Consider the following 19,835-nt stretch of genomic DNA (forward strand, 5'->3'; position numbering starts at 1 on the left):
TTCAGATAAAGGTAGAATAGTAGGGATTAAAACTGCACTGGGAGTTATTTAAATCCCATGTTCTCCAGGTTTATGTTTGTGGTGGGCTTCTGGCTGGGCAGGGACAGGAGAGCAGCAAAACAGAATGGCCTGGTAGCCTACAGCATGAAAAACCTCACTCTGGTTCTCAGCCAGCTCCTGGGGCTGCTGAGATGAATCCAAGCAACATCCACGCTTGGTTTTCTCCACCTTGAAGGTGATTTTAAGCCTTCCCAATTCTCCAAAGTGAGAAGTGCACAGACATACTGGGGAGGCAGAACACCTCCTGTCTGGCAGGGGAGAGGCTCGTGGAGACCACTGAGAACAGGGATGGTGTCTGGCTGGGGAAGGGATTTTTCTGGTAAACACCTGGTGTCTGGGGAATTTGCCGTTTTGGTTTCCTGCCTCTAATTAGCCTTAAAGTCATTACTGTGAGGAAAAAAACTTCTTGGGAACTCCAACAGTTGCTGGAGATGTTCCAGCCATTTAATTCTCTCATAATCTATTCTAGATAGTTGCAGCAGCTCACCACAACGCTTTCTGAGCTGGCTTCTTGAATAGCTGGCATTGCTTGTTCTTAGAGATAAGATGGATGGATCACATGTTGTTCTAGCACCACCAAACCTGGTGTGTGCCTAAAATGGCAAAAATCCAGTTGGTTCTGGCATAGTTGTTTCTTACTTTTACCCAGAAATCATGAAAATATATTCCAAGACTTGGCTTGCTGAAGATGTCTCTCAGATCTGCATTTAGTGTAAAAAGAAGCCTGAGTAGTTCAACTTGTTTTATCTATTTAATGTCTCTTTTGTAGATATGTTGCTGGAGACTAATGGGAAAAAAAGCTACCTTTTTGAATGTGTTGCTAGGAAAAGAATGTTCTTTGACGACAGTTACTTCACATTTTAAATGAGAAACAGCTCTTACTAAACTTTGCTAAATTATTTTAGGTAAACAGACTAAAGAAGAAAGACCAGCTGATCTCCTGATTTAGATGGGCAGCTCCTTTAGAGTCAGTGCACAGCTGCTATGTGGAATTGGGGCTGTGGGCTCAGTGCTATCAACTTGTTGGTTTTAGGCTACTGAAATACTGACTAACTTCACAGAGTGTTTCCTGATGTATGGGTGATATAAAAGAACAGAGGCTCAGGCCCTGCATGATGATAATTCTCCACTGATGCAATCATCCAACCAGAACAGGAATGACTCATTCCATCCATAAATATCTTGAGGCCTTTGTGTGATCATTTAAACTCGTTCACACCAACCTCATCTCATTTGCTTGAATGGCCCTTCTCCTGAGTTAGGATGATACATGTAAGAGAAAATCCAGGCCCTTAAAAATAAAATCATAATTAGTTTCTCTTAATAGCTGCTCTATTAAAAAAAGTCAGGTCTTCAAAAAGTATATTAGCAAAAGACAATGTATCTAAGTACATTGGAGTTTTTTTTCCTAACTCAGCAGCCATAGGCTTGTTGCTGGTGTTTCATACTTGCAATAGGTTTGTATTGGCATTTGTGTTTCCCATTTTTTATATTGCTTTCTCAGAAATTAATTTGTTTAAACAAGAGTAGAACTACCAAAATATGGCTACCAGGTCTTAAACACTTATCCTGAAAAAGATATTTCTCCCCAGCACCTGCCACTTTTGCTCCACTGTGTCTTAAACCTGCTCTAGTTCTGAACTCTGATTTCACTGTTTCATGCTCCCAAAATATTAAAAGATTACATTCCCCATCGGTTTACACTTTCCTCAGTTTTTACCTTCTACAAATAAGGCTTGGCCAAAATGTTCTTGATGAAATAAAAATACTTTTGCTTTGCTTTCTGTTCACCTCATCCTCGAGCAGGTGCCAAGCAATCTGCGGCAGCTTTTCTGCTACCTGAGAAATATTCAGATATAGAAACACCAGGCCAGCCTCTGTTGTCACAGCATGGAAAGCCAAAAATAGATGACATGAGAACATATTTCTTCCAATGGAAATTTTTGCAGCTACGTGAGTTCTTCAGATAAGCAGGTTTTAGTGTTGGAAGAGAATAGTGCTGGAATGAAGAATCTAGAATGTACATTTATAATATAAAAATAGTCTATAATATAGGCTTAATTAGATAGGGATGGGCATATTTGAATATTCCTTCTTCCTGTGGTGAAGAATTGTGGCAACAGCTGGTCTTCCATGTCAGGTATATGTTTCCTCCTATTAATATGGTTGGAAAGCTACAAAATAAGCAAGTTTCTTTGAAAAGCCATATTTGTAACATATTTAGCTTGCCCTTCCCTGGTTTGCAGTGTGATTCAGGACTGCCCTGAAGGATGGGTTGCACAGACATCATCTTGTGTTAGGGCCACTGGCATGGGGGAATGATGGACTATTTTAAAGCTGAGGAGTGATGCCAAAAATAATTACAGGTCATGCAGATGCAAAGGAGCTCAGTTCAGCTAGACCCAGTCTTCAGGACATGAAAATCCCTGTGTGCTAAACACTTAGGTGTTTTCCCTCTTATTTCTCCTTAAACATCATTAAGTGACAGTGCCTGAAACACTTCCTAGGGCAGAGCATTGCCTAATCATCCTTGCTTGGAAAATATTTCCCTAACATTCAAGCTGTGTTTCATTCTTTTCCCCAAATGAGCACAAGGGCAGGTGTCCCACTGTGAAAGTGGAAAGTAATATCATGGATAAGTAATTCCAAGTGGAGTAAAGAAGTCAGCACATCAGATTCTTCAAAGCTTGATATTTCTGGAATAATTTGTTTCCTCCTGGTCTTGGTGGTGCTGCTTACTTATGCTTTTCTTCACAGTAAAGGGTCACATTTTGTTCTCTCATGTGGTTTTCTTTAAAATCAAATTACTCTTAAAGACACCCAAGGCAATTGCCATTTCAGTTAGGATCTAAATATGTTTGATGGATATCTTATTTATAATAGGCAGTGTCAGTGGTGCTAGGACAAGGGGTTGATTCTTCTTTAGCTTTTATGACAGTGCTAATAAAGTTCTCTGGTTTCCAGATAACATGTAACAGCCCTGTTACTGCAGTACAAAATTATGGTTAAGACTCAGCTGGTGGTTATTGTCCTGTAAATGTTCAGCATATTTCAGAGGTGCATTAGCACAAAGTTGCTGGAGTGATGGTGATTTCTGCCATGGCCAGAAATTTGTCACACTAAATGCTCAGTGCAGATACAGGTGAAACCTTTCTGTCCCTGAAAACTTGAGGTCTACATAGACAACTGAACTATGGTGATTTTACACATGATAAGCTGCAAGGTGGACACTGATTTATTTTTTTCTGAAGAACACAAAAGCAGCTCAGGAAAAGTCAGGTACAAAACTGTGTTCATTTGAGTGCTAAATGGATAATGAAAAGTCTATTTTTTCTCCAGTTTTAAGTAGTGTCAGCTATAGCCTTTATCCTCTCTATTGCTTAAAAATCCTTGCTTCATTTTCTGCTGTCATCAGGGAAAGAGCTACGTTGATTTCACCTTCTCGGTGGCTTTCCAGCTGTGTATGGTGTATATTTTTAATTCCTTTAGGTTCAGTTTGAATTGTTCATAGAACACTTATGTAATTTCAGTGAAGGTTCTAATATTCTCCCAAGAGAAGGTGAATTTGTGAGGGTTGTCATCATGCTTCTTTTCAAACAACCTCTCCCAAAATTTTAAGGAAGGAAAACCACAAAATTGCACTAAAATGGCAAAAAACACTTATATAAAATGTTGCTTTCTTGTGAAAATAAGCAAAAAAACCTGTAACTACCTTGGAACTCAGAGCAGTCTATGGAGCTCTGTGATTTTTGGGAACAGGCTGGCCCAGTACAATTATCCTCTCTGTCTGGAGCTCACAGAACCCCTGTCAGGAATTTTTCTCTCAGAGGGATTTATTCTTTGCTGCATTAGTGAAGGCAGTCAAACCCCAACACATCAGCAGAGAGCCCTGTCTCTAAATCTAGGTGCTGCTCCTTGAAAGCCAAAGGGAGTTTTGCCATCCACTTTGGTGAAAGTAAGAACAAGCCCTTTATTTGCAACTTAAAGCAAGTAGGTTAGAATTATGAAGAATGATTATTTAAAATAGCAATGATGTAATATCAGTGTCAATTCCATTATTTTAACAGATGTAAATTTGCTCTGCTCTTGAACTCTGGTGAATTTTAATGGCAATATTAAAGAGATACTATTAAGACTACTTAAAAGAACTATTTGTAAAAAGTGTCTCCAGTTGGGGGGGGGGGGAAAGTTTAAATTGCTTTTTTATTCAGTCTGCACAATTATTTATTGAAGGGTTTTGTATATTACAAATTAATATGCATTAGAAGCTGAAAAGATCACACAATAATTCCAGTAGTCATTGAATATGGGAGAGCTTGCACTGTTTAGACAAAGCAAATAGAGTCTTTATCCAGCTGGAGTTTAGGCAGTCTTCACCATAGTGAAAATAAGGATTTTATAATATACATTATGGGCAATGTAGATGAAGAAAGCAGTTTAAAATCAGCTGCTTAAATAACTGTAATGTAAATTTACACACGTTCCAAGGCAAGAGGCATGCCAACAACTTCAGTGTTGTACCTGGCTAATGGTGACTGCTGCCTCTTCCCTGGCAGTCCAAGGGAATCCAGGATTTGGAGGTACATCAGGACTCGGATCTAATTTTTAAAAAAACCTGTATTCCAGTGGAACACTGATGGGAGAAGGAGGTCAGAGTGAGCAGTCCTGGAGCCAGACCTCTTAAAATTTATGTACAAAGCTGCGAGCATCTGCCTCAAAAAAATGTTTATTTTCTGGAGTGAAAGTTTAGTTTTAAAACCAATTCTAGGGCTTCAGTTCAAAGCTGATAAAATAAAATGCCGTATTTTGAACAGGCTGATACTGCACAAACAAGGTTATCACAGGCCAGAAAAGCAGATGTTGCCACTTTTTTTTTTTTCTTTTTTTTTTTTTAAGAGTGATAAAACAACAGAAAATGAGACTGAGAATCAGTGGAAGCCAGATTCTAACAATTCAGCACTGGCATTTTTATTAAGGGTTCATTTCTCTCACTAAAGTCAATGTCAGTCCTTTGTGATATTTTACCTCATCTACAGCTATTAATTTTGGGTGCTAAAATTATTTCTGTTTATTTCTTGGCTATATGCAGAGTTCATTAAGAGGTGCTGGGCACTGGAAACTGCAGTCAAGGGTCTCAGCTACCCATAAAGCTGGATATTTAGAATATCTAAGTATTACATATACCTAAAGCAATCACATTTCTAAGTAATTGCTTCACCTCCACTCCTATTAATCACCTTCATGAAGCAAATAGGCTGCTTTAGTGTTTAAGTGCTGAAAAGGATTTGAGAACCTCAAGTGAAAAGTAAAAATTTGTCAGGTTTTTTTACCTCATAAGGGAAAACAAGGTGCCTGAGCAAAGCTGGACTTTGTGAATCATTTGACCTCACAACTATTTCTTCTGAGTAAAGTCTGGGAATGCATTCTTGGAAGAATTCAGTTTTGATCATAGAAAAAATGTCTCTTTCCATTAGTTTTTATTTCCTTTTCTTGCTGCACACAAACTTGAATGTTACAGAGGGCAAATCCATCAAACTTTCTCTAATTTTCCTTTGGGAGGTGAATCAGGTTTCATCTTCAAGTGACAGTCTTTCAGTTGTGGAAAAAATAAATGTCTTTAATTCTATAAAGCCACTTAACTAAGAACTCTAGGCTGACCTGCTGAGGCAGGAGAGAAGGTGGAGGGTGAATTTGACTGCAGCATCTGGGGTAAACTCCCATACAGACAGATTTAGGCATCATTGCATATAAACACAATCTCCAAGGGTGGAAAGAGATTTTTTCTGTCAATGGAGACACGCCATAACTAACTTTTTTTTCCCCAATTTCTCTGCATATAACAAGGTTTTCTATATTATACAACAAACCATATTGATCAGCTGCTCAAAGTGCATCTCCTTGGCCACCAGGTCCCCCTGGCTGTGGCACGACTGACCCAGAGCAGAGGGGTCAGTGCAGCCTGTTTGCATCACAGTTGACCCAAGCAGCCCTAGCTCAGCACAAAGTTTTAAAGCACAGCCAAATGCAGCCAGGCAAAGCTTGGAAGAGTTTCTCAAACCCTGTGCTGCCAGTTTCCTTGTAACTTATTGGTTTGGTCTACACGGCGCCCTTGGGATTAATAAATACATAATCCCATCTCCCATTACCATGCAGTGTTTGAAACATTCCCCATTAACAAAACACTGCACAAAGCAGGTAAAAATACCAATGCATCTCATTAGTGAGGGGAGAATGGAAAATATGTATTATGTTAATGCCAAGTTTTGGGCTTCTGGGAGAAGTTTAGGGGGTTGGGGTGGGGAATATATTTCTCCAGGTGGTCTCAAGTGGAAGGATAGAATTTCTTGACTACACCAACAATTAGAAACAGCACAACACTGTAGCCAAGATGTGGCCTCTAATCAAAACCAAGGCATCCTTCATCTTGTATCAGAAGCAGATTCAGCAACAGGCCTAAGCACAAGCCTAACTTCAGGCATATGAGTAACTCTGGTGTCTCTGCTCTTGAAATCTCAGCCTAAAGAATCATATCTGATGTTTTCATTTTGTCAGCATGTGCATGGGTTGTTTTGGGTTGCACAGCAACCTGCAGTGTCCTGGGCTCTGATTTTCCTCAGCAGTAACAGAGAACTTGAGTGTGACAGGAATGAAGGAGGGGCTAAAGTATGGGGGGGATTGAAGCCTTGGGAAAAATAATACAGAAAAACTGTGTGTGATGAATCCATGCACTGCAGAGCCACGGCCTGAAAACCAAACAGACCAAACTGCTCAAATCTTTGAGTGGCAAGATCTTTTTCTCCCATTTTATAGGAGTGCTGGGGACTGAAATCAGCACTGCAAAATACTGGGAGAGGAACACTGACATTATTAATTTCAGTGAGCAGCTTCTGTTCTCTAAGTCCCTAAGTATCTAAGTTCACGGCTGACTCTGTTAAAACACCTAAGCCTGGGTGTAGGAAAGCAAATGTTTAATTTTTTTTAATTTGTTTTGGGTCTGGAAGGGACCTTGGTAGTTGCTGCACTCTGCCTGAAAGATGAGGTTCAGATGGACCAAAATCCTTTTATCCCTGTAAGGTTGAGCCCATGCCAGGGGGGTGGGAACAAGATGATCTTGTGGTTCTATGTAGATCAACAGCTCTTACCTGATTTTTTTACTATTTAGGTTGAAACAATCAAACCCATAATGCAATGGGTGGGTTTTTTAGGGAAGCAGCTCTACTTGGTGTAGATTTAAAGATATAATACACCTCCTCTTGGTTAAATGCAAGCAGGTAGTAAATCCTAGCAGGTTTCCTACCATGGTTTAGGATACCTTAGGCAAAACCTGGAGTACCAGTTTTTACCTGGGATCTTTCTAACTCACTCTTAATGGGGTGTTTCTGGAAAGTTCTTCATGGGGAAAAAATGAAAGATGGCCAAAGAAATTAGAAGCTTGGAATAGGAGGCGTGTTGGTTTTCTGCTCTCATAAATTGCCTGGAAAACACACGTGGCTGTTGAAGGGCCGTGCTGTGGGGATAATTCCCCTGGCAGGGCAGCACCACATGTTCCTGTTTGTCCATGTGCTCCATGCAGCTGGGCAGTGGATCACATAACGCTGCCAATGCCAGCTGCCCATCCCTGGGGACCCCCAGAACTGTAAATAGAGTGGGCAGAAAAACCTCCCGGAGGCGCAGCACTACCTGTGGGAGCAGGAATGCTTGAGCCAGATGCCCAAGCCTTGCCGTCAAGGCCACTTGACAGGTGGCCATGCCTGGCCCAGGGATCTTATCTTGTCCCAGGCTCGTGGTCTCATGCCTGGAGCCTGGGTGTCTTCCAGAGTGGTTAAGAGGTCACTGAGGGTGGTTTGGGGGCTGAGGAAGTGCTGTGCCCTGCAGAACTAAGGGCAGGCTCTTCATAAGGTGCTCAGAGTAACTGGAGCTCTCAAATGCTCTTGCTGGCGTTGCACTGAAAAATCATTCTGTGAGCACAAGGGGCACGTGGTGTGTGCACAGCTAAGATTCAACTGTTATTTGATTAACACTAGTTATTAATTTAATTAATTTACGTTTTTAATTAATTGAGAAAAGTCTGGACTACATAATCAATCTCTTGTACAATCTATGCCCAGCTTTTCCAATACCTACACTCTTACGTGGTGCTGTGGTCACCCTCCCCACATGAGATGTCCCATCCCACGTGGTGTCCTGAAGCTCCTGCCATGTTTCCACCTTGTCCATCCTCCTCCCTGTCCTGAGGTAGCCCCAATGCCTGCCCAAGGAGATCCAATTAGAAATGGGGGCATTACAGAGCCAGCCAGCAGGGATGTCTGGCTGTCAGAGCTGTGACCTTGAGAGACCGACCCTGTAAGGTTGAGCAGCAGGAAAATATGAAGAAGAAACTTTTGTCAGGCAGGATGAGAGTCAAGGGAAGATTAGGTTAGATGTGGCCCAAAAGGCACTGCCTAGACATGTGCACCCCTTGTTTTTCCAGAGCTGATGAAGATGCATATTTGTAGTCCAACCATCCATTGCTTGCTGTTCTGACAAGTTCCTGTTTTATGAAAATGTACAGAGATAAAAAACTCCAACTTGGGAAAATTATGGCATTGTACATATAAATCTGTTTTATTCTGTGTGAAATTTAACTGTAATGATCTTAATGATTTATGTAAAGTGAAATATTGGGTTTTTCTTTTTATTTCTCTTTCAGCCCTGGTCTCACACAGGCATATTAATGATTATTTGTCAAAGTCACACTGTTTGCTTACAAGGTACGAAGCCTTTTTAGACACTATAATGACAGCTTTTGATTCACTTGATAATATTTAGAATAAGCCATAAAAGCCAATCTCTGAACGAACAGACCGCTTTTATTGGCTTTTAGTGCTATTACTGCTATCATAAGTGGTAAATTGGCCTAATGCAAGTAATACTGCTGTGTCATACTGTAAAAACCACTGCTGAGTTTTTATATTTTATTTATTTTTCATGAAAAAATTCAAGGCATGAGAACTGTACTATCCTTCTACAAATATTGGTGATTCCCTCCAAGCCACTGTTGGGGAAGCTTCCACTGCTGTTTGGAATTTCTTTGCTCAGTGGTTACCATTTTGATGGAATAGGGCTGATTGTAAAGCTGGGGACCAAGAGCGTGAAGTGAATATCTTCTCAAAGCTCATAGGCTACTTATTTATTTAAATCATAAATAAACTAGGAAAAGAAAAAAAAATGTCTTAGCTGGAAGCTGTATTGGATATAGTTCAAATACTTTATGCTAAATTTTATATGCCTTGCTTTATAATAGCAATAGTATTTTTTTTTTAAATAGTAAGCACTTAAAATACCTGCTGACAATAAATTTGGTCACCACGTCATCTAGCCAGAATGACTACCAGGTGCCATAATTGCCTTTTCCTATGATTCTCTTGGCTTTCTTCCCCTAATCTCATCATCTCTTGTATTGTTTTACTCACTCCTGGAATATAAGCATGGACTTCAGAGCTTCAAAATTAGCCTACAACTTCAGTTTCTTTTAATAAGGAAATCTGTTTGTTTAGTATTTATAGATGAGGGGAATTGTTGAGAAAGTGAAACTGAAGAGATTTGAATTGACCTTTGAGTTTTCATTATTTTATCTTCCCTCTTCTTCCTCTTTGCTCATGAACTTTCATAGTAGATATTTTTCAGTCGTTCTTGTTTGAGGGGGAAAAGTGTAATGGGTTTTAAATTTACTTAAAACTTGAATATTCTGAGGACAAATAAACCTTCATCATGGTATACTCTGTGATTATTAAAAAACTAGTCTAGTGACAGAGAAGTCTGAGTAATAATCAACAATTTAACTTGGATGCATGCTTGAAATAATTATTCATATTCAATATGCTGTAGGAACAGGAAGAATCATATTCCAATTTAACTTCTGGCATCCAAGCATTTGTAGATACATGAAAGCATTTTGGCACAAGTTTTAGTTGCCATGGGCATGTAACTAAACACAATTTTTGGTGCTAAAAGGGTTTAACTTCTATTTAAGACAACTATATTTACAAAGATCACAAAGCAGAAAGTTCTCTAAATCTGATGTCTGAGTTTTCTTCAGTTGGAAGATACTGATTTGACCTGTATCTTACTCTGAAAAACTCAAGTGGTCTTATTTGCCCAAAATCTACACTTCCTTTGAATTGCAGGTGCAGTGACATAAGCAAAGAGTGTTCCTAGTTGTATTCCTGCTGCAGTAGCATCTCCTTTCATTTGAAGCTGTTTGTAGACATATTTCAGCAAGAAGAACATAATCTGTCAGCAATCAGTTCTCCCGTGTCTCAACAATATCATGGCAATGTTTGTTTTCTGTAGAGCACAGCAGTGAGTGGTGCATCTACTTCTCTATATCTGGAGCCCATTGATGTATTCAGGGAGAAGTTTTTTTTCCTGGGCATATTTCTGTGCTGTGTGTATTCATTTATATGTGAGAGAAGACAACATTATCATGTTTAACTGCTGCAATCATAAGCACATTAAGTAGACAGATAATAAACAATCCATCTGAATTTATGATTAAGTTAATTGTGTCTGCGTTTTTCTAATGTGTTTATTCAGATTAAAGACTGAAATTGGAATGAGGCTACATAATCAAGAGACCCTAAGAGACTGTTTGACTCCTATAAAATAAAAATTAATTTAGTTTAGGGGAATAACAAAGATCTCTGCAACACTGAAATATCACTTAGGGGGTTAAGAGGCCTTGTGCAATTCTCTTCAAAGAGGTGAATCTCAGGAGTAGTAGGAGTTATTAAGGAACTCAGCTGACACTGAGGGCTTCAGCACCTCATTTTTGCACGTGTCCTTCTGTCCAGCAGGCAGCAGAGCCCCAGGTTCAGCTTTCTGCACAGTGCATGCAGAGCACCAGCTGACTGGGACTCAAAAGGTGAGGGGATAGGTGAGGAAACAAGGAATTAAAGTTGGATGGGGTGTTGAATCTCAAAGATTTTCCACTTTTTACTGATAACTGAATGCTGTCCCTGACAGGAGTTAGAGGCCATCCCTTCACTCGGGTGTCCTGCCCTCTCTCTCTCTGGAGCAATGAGATTTAAGTGATCAGTCCTGACAGAGACACTTGGGAATCTTCAAACCATGGTATTGCACAGTGTCTGATATCTGGGGATGAGGGTCTTCTTCTGGAAGGAGTGAGTCTGAGTACTCTCCTATGTTCATGTCCCCTGAGCCCAGATCTGAAGTCCCAGATTTAATCACCAAGCTGTTCTGAGGAGGGGTTTGTGTCCAGGATTTTATTATTGGTCATTTAGAACAGTCACTTTTAATATCTCTTTCCATTTGGACTTAGTTCTAAATACTCATTTAAAAAATAGATGGAAAATAATTCTGTTGAATCTCAGCTAACAAGAAATGTTTAAACTAATTTCACTTCTGATCTTTTTTCCTGTAATATCTTTCAAAAGCAACAGACCACCAGCCTGCCCAGTATTTAGCCCATACACACAGCACTTTGTCTTGAGTACTTAAAAGCAGTTGTATTTTAGAGAATGATTGGAAATCTTCAGTCATATGAGGGGAGGTCTATTTTTTTTCATAACCTAATTGTATTTAATCTGAATATTTCATTGAACTGCTCCAATTATAAGGATTTTCCTACACCTCTGTATGATTGTGTCTGTCAGTTTGACTCCACATACTAGTGTGTAATATCCCAGGCCTATAAAACATTTCCTGAAAACTGACTGTAAATATTCCATGATTATTCTGCCTTCTAACTCAAAGTAAATCAGGCCTGCATAGTTTTTGTTCTGATGGGCTTACACTGCCTCAGATCTAGCAGACCAGTTTGGCATTTGACCCTTCCCTCTATGAACTGAGGTGATAAAAAGAGCCATGGCTTTGTTCCTCCTGTTGCAGTGATGCCCTGAGATGATTAGTGCTATCCTTAAGCATATTGGGACAAATCAGATTTTTTACAAGCCAGTGCAGATCTGTTTCTTTAATAGAATTATTCATCTCTTTAACACTGACCCTTAGGCTAAGATTTTCCATGCATCAGTTTGTCATCTTAAATAGGAAGTGCTATGGAGGCCTTTGGACATGTGGGCTCTGCTTTAATGTTTATGTTCCGAGATACTCAACAGCTGAAGAGTATCTATAGTGTTATTTCATGTTTTGTTCTACTGACACAATGATGGGCAAAATTCTGAATATTTTGCCCAAGTACAGCGAAGAATAGAGTTGGTCTGGAAAACTTCCAGTAGTGAATGGAACAATGCATTCAGGTCTTCCCCAGCACTGGCAGTTGAATGAAATAAACTTTTCCTTTGTAGAACAAATTTACTTCAAGCAATCAAACCTAAATAAACATTCACATATATTCTTATAATAGATATCCAGGATATCCACACATAGGAGCATGACTTTAAACCTTTAAAACTTTAACACTATCACCCAGAGAAGTACCCTTGTCTTTAGTGTACATCCAAAGTCTTACATCTTCAGGGATCTTCCAGCCCAAAGGTCAAGGACCCCTCAGTTTATAACACTGTAATTAGGAGTGGTGAGCTGGGACCATTGCAGATTTCATATACTCCCTCTCCATTGGAAGAGTCTTTAAATCTGCTATTTTACAACTTAAAGGAAGGGTTGTCTTCATTAATTCATTTGGTCATAGTCCTGAAGCTGACAAGGCATCTTCCAGGAATTTGAGCCCCCTGGGATCCTTGTCATCAGTTTTTAAATGTGCTCTTTTTTTTGTGTGTGTGGTGTTCTTATTTGGAACCCGTCTACTTGGATTAGAACATTCATCTGAGAAGCATTTGGCATTTTCTGTTACGTGAAACTGAGAAGTCTTTCTTTGCTATCATTCTTCTATAAAGCTTTTCAATGCAATGACTTAATTCAGGCTGAAAGAAGAGAGTGAAAAAAGCTTCTGGACCCAAGTCAGCAAAATTCAGGAAACAAGTGTCCAATGTTGTATGTAAAATTGCATTCACTTACTTGTGAAATTTTAGGAAGAAATTCTAAAAATGTAATTTAACTCTATAAATGAAGGGATGCAAGTCAGATCAAAACACTCTGCTGAGAATAGTCTCAGCAAAAGTAAAAGCCTTGTACTTTTTATTCCAGTCCTCCCAAACCAGGGATAAAGCTGGAAGGTTGCAAAAACTGGGAAATTCCCTGAGTGTCTCCAGGACAATTCTCCCTCTGCAATACCAGTCTCGTGGCATTGTGTCCTTCCCAATTTATTAATGCTTGTAAAAGTCTCTTCAAGCCCCTGCATACATGGGAAAGAAGTGTTCTTGGAAAAAAGCACTTTTGAGTGCTGCCATATAGAAAGGTTTTCCTCTTATCCCAGGGCCAGGCTGTGGGAAGTTTTGGTGAAGGCAGGAATAGTCTGCTCCCGTGTTGGGATGTACCACAAAGAAATGTGGCCCAGTCTCACCCAATGGGACTAATACTGGAATAAAGTATTATTTGAATAATGCCACTACAGCCAGGTCTATGATATAAGTAAATCTCTCTTTTCATATGAAATGTAGTCCTTTTAAGGGGTGAAATATAATCCTGAACAGAGGCTCTATTTACCACTTAAGCCCTATTTTATGGTTTAAGTGCTGACCTTGCACTGACCCTCAGTACTGGGCTGAATTTCACCCTACAGCAAAAATCTGCTGGCTGGAGCAGTGGATTAAAGAAATTGGGGCTAGACTTTTTACTATTTGCAAGACAATGAAAACAGGCTTATTTTAGACAAAAATGTTTCTGATTTATGAGAATTTTAGTGCAAAAAGGGGCTATTTTGGAGAAAGTCTCGAGATTAGACTTTCAGTTATATTTTTGGCAAGAGAGCAAGGAAGCCATTTCATTAACTTTTCACTGGAAGTTATATATGGAGGACATTTGTGTACACAGCTGGGCAGCATAAAACAGGAGGGCTTTGTGTAAAAATATCCTGAAATGAAATTTCATTTCTGTGTGACTTGGATCTGCGTTCCTGGGCTGCCGTGGCCAGTTTGGGATGAAACCATGGGAGGGCAGTGTGAGGCCCTCAAAGATTATTATTTTTTCCCTTGCTTTTGCAATGGATGCAGAAATAGTGAACAGACCAATGCGGTCCCTGTGCAAAATCAGTGTCACCTTTTATAGCTTTATGTCCGTCAGATAAGCTCCTGCCTGCTCCCACATTTCCATATGGCTGTAATCACCCAGTGATACCAAGAGATTTGTTTGTGAGGAGCTCCAAAAGCCACATGCTGGGGCTGGTGTGAATTTAGCTCTGCTTTGACCTCCCTCCTTCCCCACCAGATGGCTGCTAATCTGGCACTAAATCTGCCATGGTGGAAGGAGCCACTGGCCCATCTGGCTGTGTCAGGCAAGGTGGGACCATCCCAGTGAGCTCCTGGGAGTGCTGCTCATCCTTGGGTACCGCCTTTCTAAAGGTGTGTCTTGTGTAGCTTCCCGATTTTACGGGACCCTCTAATGACCATGTTGGGTTAGGAGCCCAGAGGTGGTTCTTGTTTGAGGTGTGATGATCTGCTTGCTGCTCATCGAATCACAGAACCCTAGAATGGCTTGGAATGGAAGGGATCTCTAAGGTCATCCAGTTTCATCCCCTGCTCTGGGCAGGACACATTTCACTATCCCAGGTTGCTCCAAGCTCCATCCAACCTGGCCTAGGACACTTCCAGGGAAGGGGCAGCCACAGCTCCTCTGGGCACCCTGTGCCAGGGCCTCACCACCCTCACGGGGAAGAATTTCTTCCTAACATCTAATTTAAATACCTCCTTTTTATTTTGTTTTATTTTTTCAATTTTGAAACACCTCCCACTTTTCCTGTCACTCTCTCTCCATGGAATCTTGTGAGTGCATGAAGTAGGTGGGGATGCAAGGCCTTGCAGAGGACATTTCTCAAATATTATCTTCAAGTTACATTGGCTGTTCTTTATTTATACATGTCATATAATGACACTGTCATTTATGTTAATTTGTGCATGTCAGGGCAAAATGTGCATAAGTGTGAATAGCACATGCACTGAGGATTCCTGCTCCAGTTTTCCATGGAAGACAACTTTTGAAGTACTTCTTTGCTAATGAGCCCATATTTCACTCTGCCCTGATGTTTTGTAAGCACTGATATGGGGATCTCTGAATCTCCATCAAAAACCAACTCCAGCAACTCCCCTTTTCTTCCCATGGGAGGAAGAAAGCACCAATAACTGTCTCCCCTCCTCCACAAAATAGGAGTCATTGTCTGGTTTTGCTGCTGTATCCCAGGTTTTCCTTGGGTTGGTTCACATCAGTGTTCAGGTCAGACAAGCAAAGCTGCCTTTTCTCCAAGCTCATTCATACATTGAATTCTGGTTGATTTGCATGTGATGGTCTGATGCATACCCTCCAGATGCAGGGTTTGTGTGTTCTTTAGAAATAAATAGTCCTGAAGAATATTCCATATTACCAGAAAGCATTTCTGGTGTATACAGTCCTTGCCCTGAAACATCTTGGAATAGGACTGTAAACATTTCACCATCCTTGCTCTCACTTTCAGCTCTGGGAGTCTTTCATGTTATCCACGTCTAGACTTCAGTGCTAAGTGCCTCAAGAGATAGAGATGTTTTGGAACTTTTTAAAGTCTAAGCTAATCTAGAAAACACATTTAACACTCTTCTTCCCTGCTTACATTTTGATTACTATTTCATTATGGTCCTACATTCTGCAGGTGCTGTAGAGGACCCCTGACCAAAAAAAGGGTTGTAGTGCAAGGAAAAAAAGAAAAGGAAAGGATAAATTTGTCATTATCCTTTAAAAAAATTACAGACCAAGGCCATGATTATGTCTGTCCCAGACTGTGCTGACTTGTGCAACATTTTTGTCCCTGTGTCATCTTTAACTGCCATCAGTTTCCTGGTGCATCCGTGGCAAGGGTGTGAGGGCACATCAGTGAGTAAAAATGACTTATTTAGAGGCAGAGCCACAAGCTGAACTGTTTATACTCTTCCTGCTGATAAGATACAATTCTAGATGCCCAGCCTACTCTTTTACTGTAATACTTTTGACAAGGCAGGTTTGGTTTCTGTTTTGCTTTGAGAAAGTTCTCTCTCAGAATGAGGCTTTGATTTCTGCTCTTAGAGGGTTCACGACAGAAGTAAATTATCTTCTTCCAAGAAAAAGTAGAAGATAAATAACTGGCAGCCAGATCAAAATCCCCCTGCCCTGATTAAACAGTTTCTAGTGCTGAAGGACAACAAAAATTTATAGATACCTTATTTTGCTGTTGACCCACTGTACAACCAGTCCATGAGCTTTTACTTTGCAAAGCATTAGGAAAAACTGAAGTCTAGGAAAGACACTAAAACCACAGCCTAGTTGTTTATTTCTGATACTATGTGGTTCATGATTGTTTCTTTTAGAGGGAACAAATAATCAATACAAAACCATGAATAAAAATAACTTTTTCTTTAACACTGGATGCTAAAAGAACATATAGTCTTCTTACTGTGCCTGATGGAAACAGTACAAGTCTGTTCTCCACAATTCTTTGTTTATTGGAATGCCTGAAATCTATACATGAGGTATTTTTAAAACATTTAAACATAGAAGATAAGCTTCTGCTCCAGACAATTTGTTTCACCATATTCTAAAATCCCAGTGCATACCACAGAAGTGCTTAAAGCAAAGAAACAACAACAAATTTTTTAAAAACAAACTTCAATTTAAGATAAAATAATTTCCATATTCTTATTTCAAGGAAAATTTGCTTTCCTCATGAGACACATTCAGTTATTGACTCAGCTGCTGTAGGAGATCTTCAAGGCCCAATTCTGATCGGTGGCACTTTGGAAAGGAGAAGTGCCAATAGTCAACATTTGGCTCTTTCTGAGAGATTGTAGCTCCTCCAAGCACAGAACAATCTGAACATTGCTAATGATCCTGAAACTCTGCATGAAGAACTGGAGGAATAAAACCTTGTGAGGTAGCCTAGCTAAGTGACATGAGCTCAGGTAGCGTGCAGCTGTGAGGGATGTACCTGGCTCCTAGAGGAGGTCTGGACCAGAGGATGAATTTGGGACTCAGGGCCCTGCCATCAGTCTTACCCTGCTCAGAGATGTGGTAAAATCCCTTGGACTTTTATATCCCTTTGTAGAGTCGCAGATCTCTTACGTTTTACTCTCTAGTGATGCAATAAATACTCAATTCAGTTACATGTTTGCTGTTTGCCCACGCAGCTTTATCCCTCTCTGGGACACTCAGACTAGAAAGTTTCTGCCTGCTGTGTTGTTGTTGAAGTTAAGTGACCCCTCGCAAGCAGAGGACTTTGGGTGTCCAGTCAAGGACTGGAGGTTGGGCAGTGAGCCCTGCTGCTCAGTGGGTTCTGCTCCAGTGGCAGCTTTTCATTCTGTGCAAATGCTGCAAAAACATGGAAGGCTCCAATGCAGGGACATTAATTCAAGCCTGCTTTGCTGCAAACTCCTTTGCAACTAAAAGGTCTAACATACAGCTTAATGACATGAGCTTAAAATAGCGATGCACATCTTACAGATGACGTAGCAGTGGCTATAAATGTGCCTTTTGCCCAATACTCCCATAGTTGGCATTTTCAAAATATGAGGTAACTTGTTGAGTCTTCCCAAAATAATTTTTTTTAGGATTAGAATACAACTGTTCTCATTAAAAAGCATAATTTGCAGCCAGCCATGGACATTTAATTTCTATCTTGTGCATCTTGAAAGCTTACTCTTGGAAATTTTATTTAATTCAAAGCCTACTTGTCTGTAATAAATGCAATAAAGGGATTCTGCTATGACCAACAAATTTGCATAAAGATGTAATAAGCTATGTTCTAACTTGGCAAATCAAATTTTTTCAGCAAGAAATGTATCCAAAGAAGACTCCTTCTTTATGGGTACAAACAATAAGGAAATATTTCAATTTTTTTTTTAAATAGCTTAAAAAAATAGAATATAGTATTTTAAATACTGGTGTTTGTTGCAAATTATCTACTTAATGCCATTTCTTTTTCAACCTTTTAAACCTGAACTGTCCCCATACTTATCTTTTATGACTTGCCAACATTTGAAGTTCTATGTTTCTGTACATCCAAAGCGCTGACAACTGATGTTTCTTTATTCTAAGATAAGACACTGCCAAATCTGAAGATTCAGGCTTGATTTTTACTCATGTTTCAGAAAATAATTATTAATAATTATTAATAGTATTAATCAAATTCAGTTACTAAAAACTTTTCATCAGAATAAGATGATCAGCCATACTTATAGGTAAGGTCAAATAAAACTTTCCCAGGAATGCAAGGACATTAGAAAAATGCAGGTTACTCTGAAATTTGATAATTTAGGCCTTTCTGTACCAAAAGAAATTGTACGTGCATATTGCACAGAAGTCAAGCTATGGAATTTTTATGGTAGAAATTTCAGGCCACATTCAAGCCTATAGGCTATTTTCTGCTTTTTTTTTAAGAAAAACAGAAATGTCTGAACACAAAACAGTAACTAATAACTCAAAGTAACTTACCTTTTTTCAGCCAAGAAATATTCTGCTTTTCATGTTCAAAACTTTCAGCTGCTTTGATTTTTACCTTGTCTGTCTTGTCCTCTGACATCTGTGGGAGAGAAAAGAATTTGGGGATGTCAAGTTCTCTTAAAGAAAGTTTGACAGAGAAAGATGTTCTCTGTTTAGGTTCCTGCCATAATAAATTGTGCATACTTACACAGACACTTTTTTTCCCTGCAGATTATTGATACTACATAATATCTGAGCCGTTGAATTTATGTTCTGTACCTAAATGCTTTATCAATATTACATGGTTGCTGTTTGCAGAGGGAGATGCTTTTGTAATGTAACTATAAATTACATTATGAAATAAATTATAAGCTCAAAGCATGGTGGTAATAGATAAACATATAACACATAGAATAGGTACGGTCAGGCTGAGGAGGAAGCATCCAGGCTGCCTGTTTATTGTGGCTCAAAGTTGCTGTAAAGCCTGCTGTCAGAGAGCTATAATTATACAAATAGTAATAAATATTTATAAAGGCAACTTGAACAAAGTGTACCCCCCACACCCAAAAAATAAATTGGTGCAAGCTGCAGTAAAGATTTTTTTTTACTGTAACACCAAGGATGCCGAAAAAGTCCCGGTACCTGAGGGCATTACACAGCCCCTGCGCTGTGGCTTGTGCTAGGAATAAGATCAGGCAGCCTGGGCTTCTGCTGCCTGCATTCAGTGGCAATGGAAGGCAGTGATGTCGAGCATTTCTGTTTTTACCTGTGTCTCCCACCTGGGCACAGAGCAGCAGGGTTCAGGCGCCGAGGAGAGGAGCTGTTGGCCGGGTCCCTCGCTGGCTGTTGGTGTCCAGCATTCCCACGCGCGGCGAAGCGAAAGGATGAGCAGTGCACTCTGTGCCTGCCTGCTGTGTGGTGCCAGATTTGTCTTGCTGCCAGCATCAGCCAACTTACTGCTGAGGCTTTGGGGTTTTTTTCTCCCCCCACCCCCCCCTTTGTTGTTTGCATGCACTTCTAGAGCTGGGGAGGGAAGGAGGAGGGTAATGAGTATCCCAGCACTAGTGGAGTGATTTAAAAGAAAAAAAAAAAAAAAAATCAGGAGCTTTTCAAGTAGAAAAAAATTGGTTTGGTAATGTTATTACTGCAGTTCATAACCCAGTGAATCTGTGAGAGGAGGAAGAAAATAGAAAAAGAACCGGGAAATTAATAGCAACAAATCAGATAAATGTGTCATGGTTTTGGCTAAATATAAGTTAAGATACAGAAGGATATAGAAATTA

At 39.8% G+C, this 19,835-nt stretch overlaps 1 protein-coding gene across 3 annotated transcripts in view; it reads right to left on the reverse strand.

Annotated features, from left to right (window-relative positions):
• Positions 1 to 19,627, reverse strand: part of MDFIC2 (MyoD family inhibitor domain containing 2) — a 43,843-nt gene extending 24,216 nt beyond the window's left edge. The window contains exons 1-2 of one of the 3 annotated variants that reach the window (XM_077786170.1): positions 19,332 to 19,627; positions 18,565 to 18,652 (exon numbers count right to left, since the gene is read on the reverse strand). In XM_077786170.1, coding sequence (XP_077642296.1) covers positions 18,565 to 18,652 — 88 coding nt within the window. In that variant the 5' untranslated portion in view covers positions 19,332 to 19,627. Of the gene's footprint in view, positions 1 to 18,564; positions 18,653 to 19,194; positions 19,268 to 19,318 lie in introns of those variants that run through there. The other 2 variants (XM_021550760.3, XM_077786171.1) reach the window with 2 other exon arrangements.
• Positions 19,628 to 19,835: the final 208 nt, after the last annotated feature.

The sequence above is a fragment of the Lonchura striata genome, chromosome 12 (genome assembly GCF_046129695.1).
Source record: "Lonchura striata isolate bLonStr1 chromosome 12, bLonStr1.mat, whole genome shotgun sequence".
Lineage (NCBI taxonomy): Eukaryota > Metazoa > Chordata > Aves > Passeriformes > Estrildidae > Lonchura > Lonchura striata.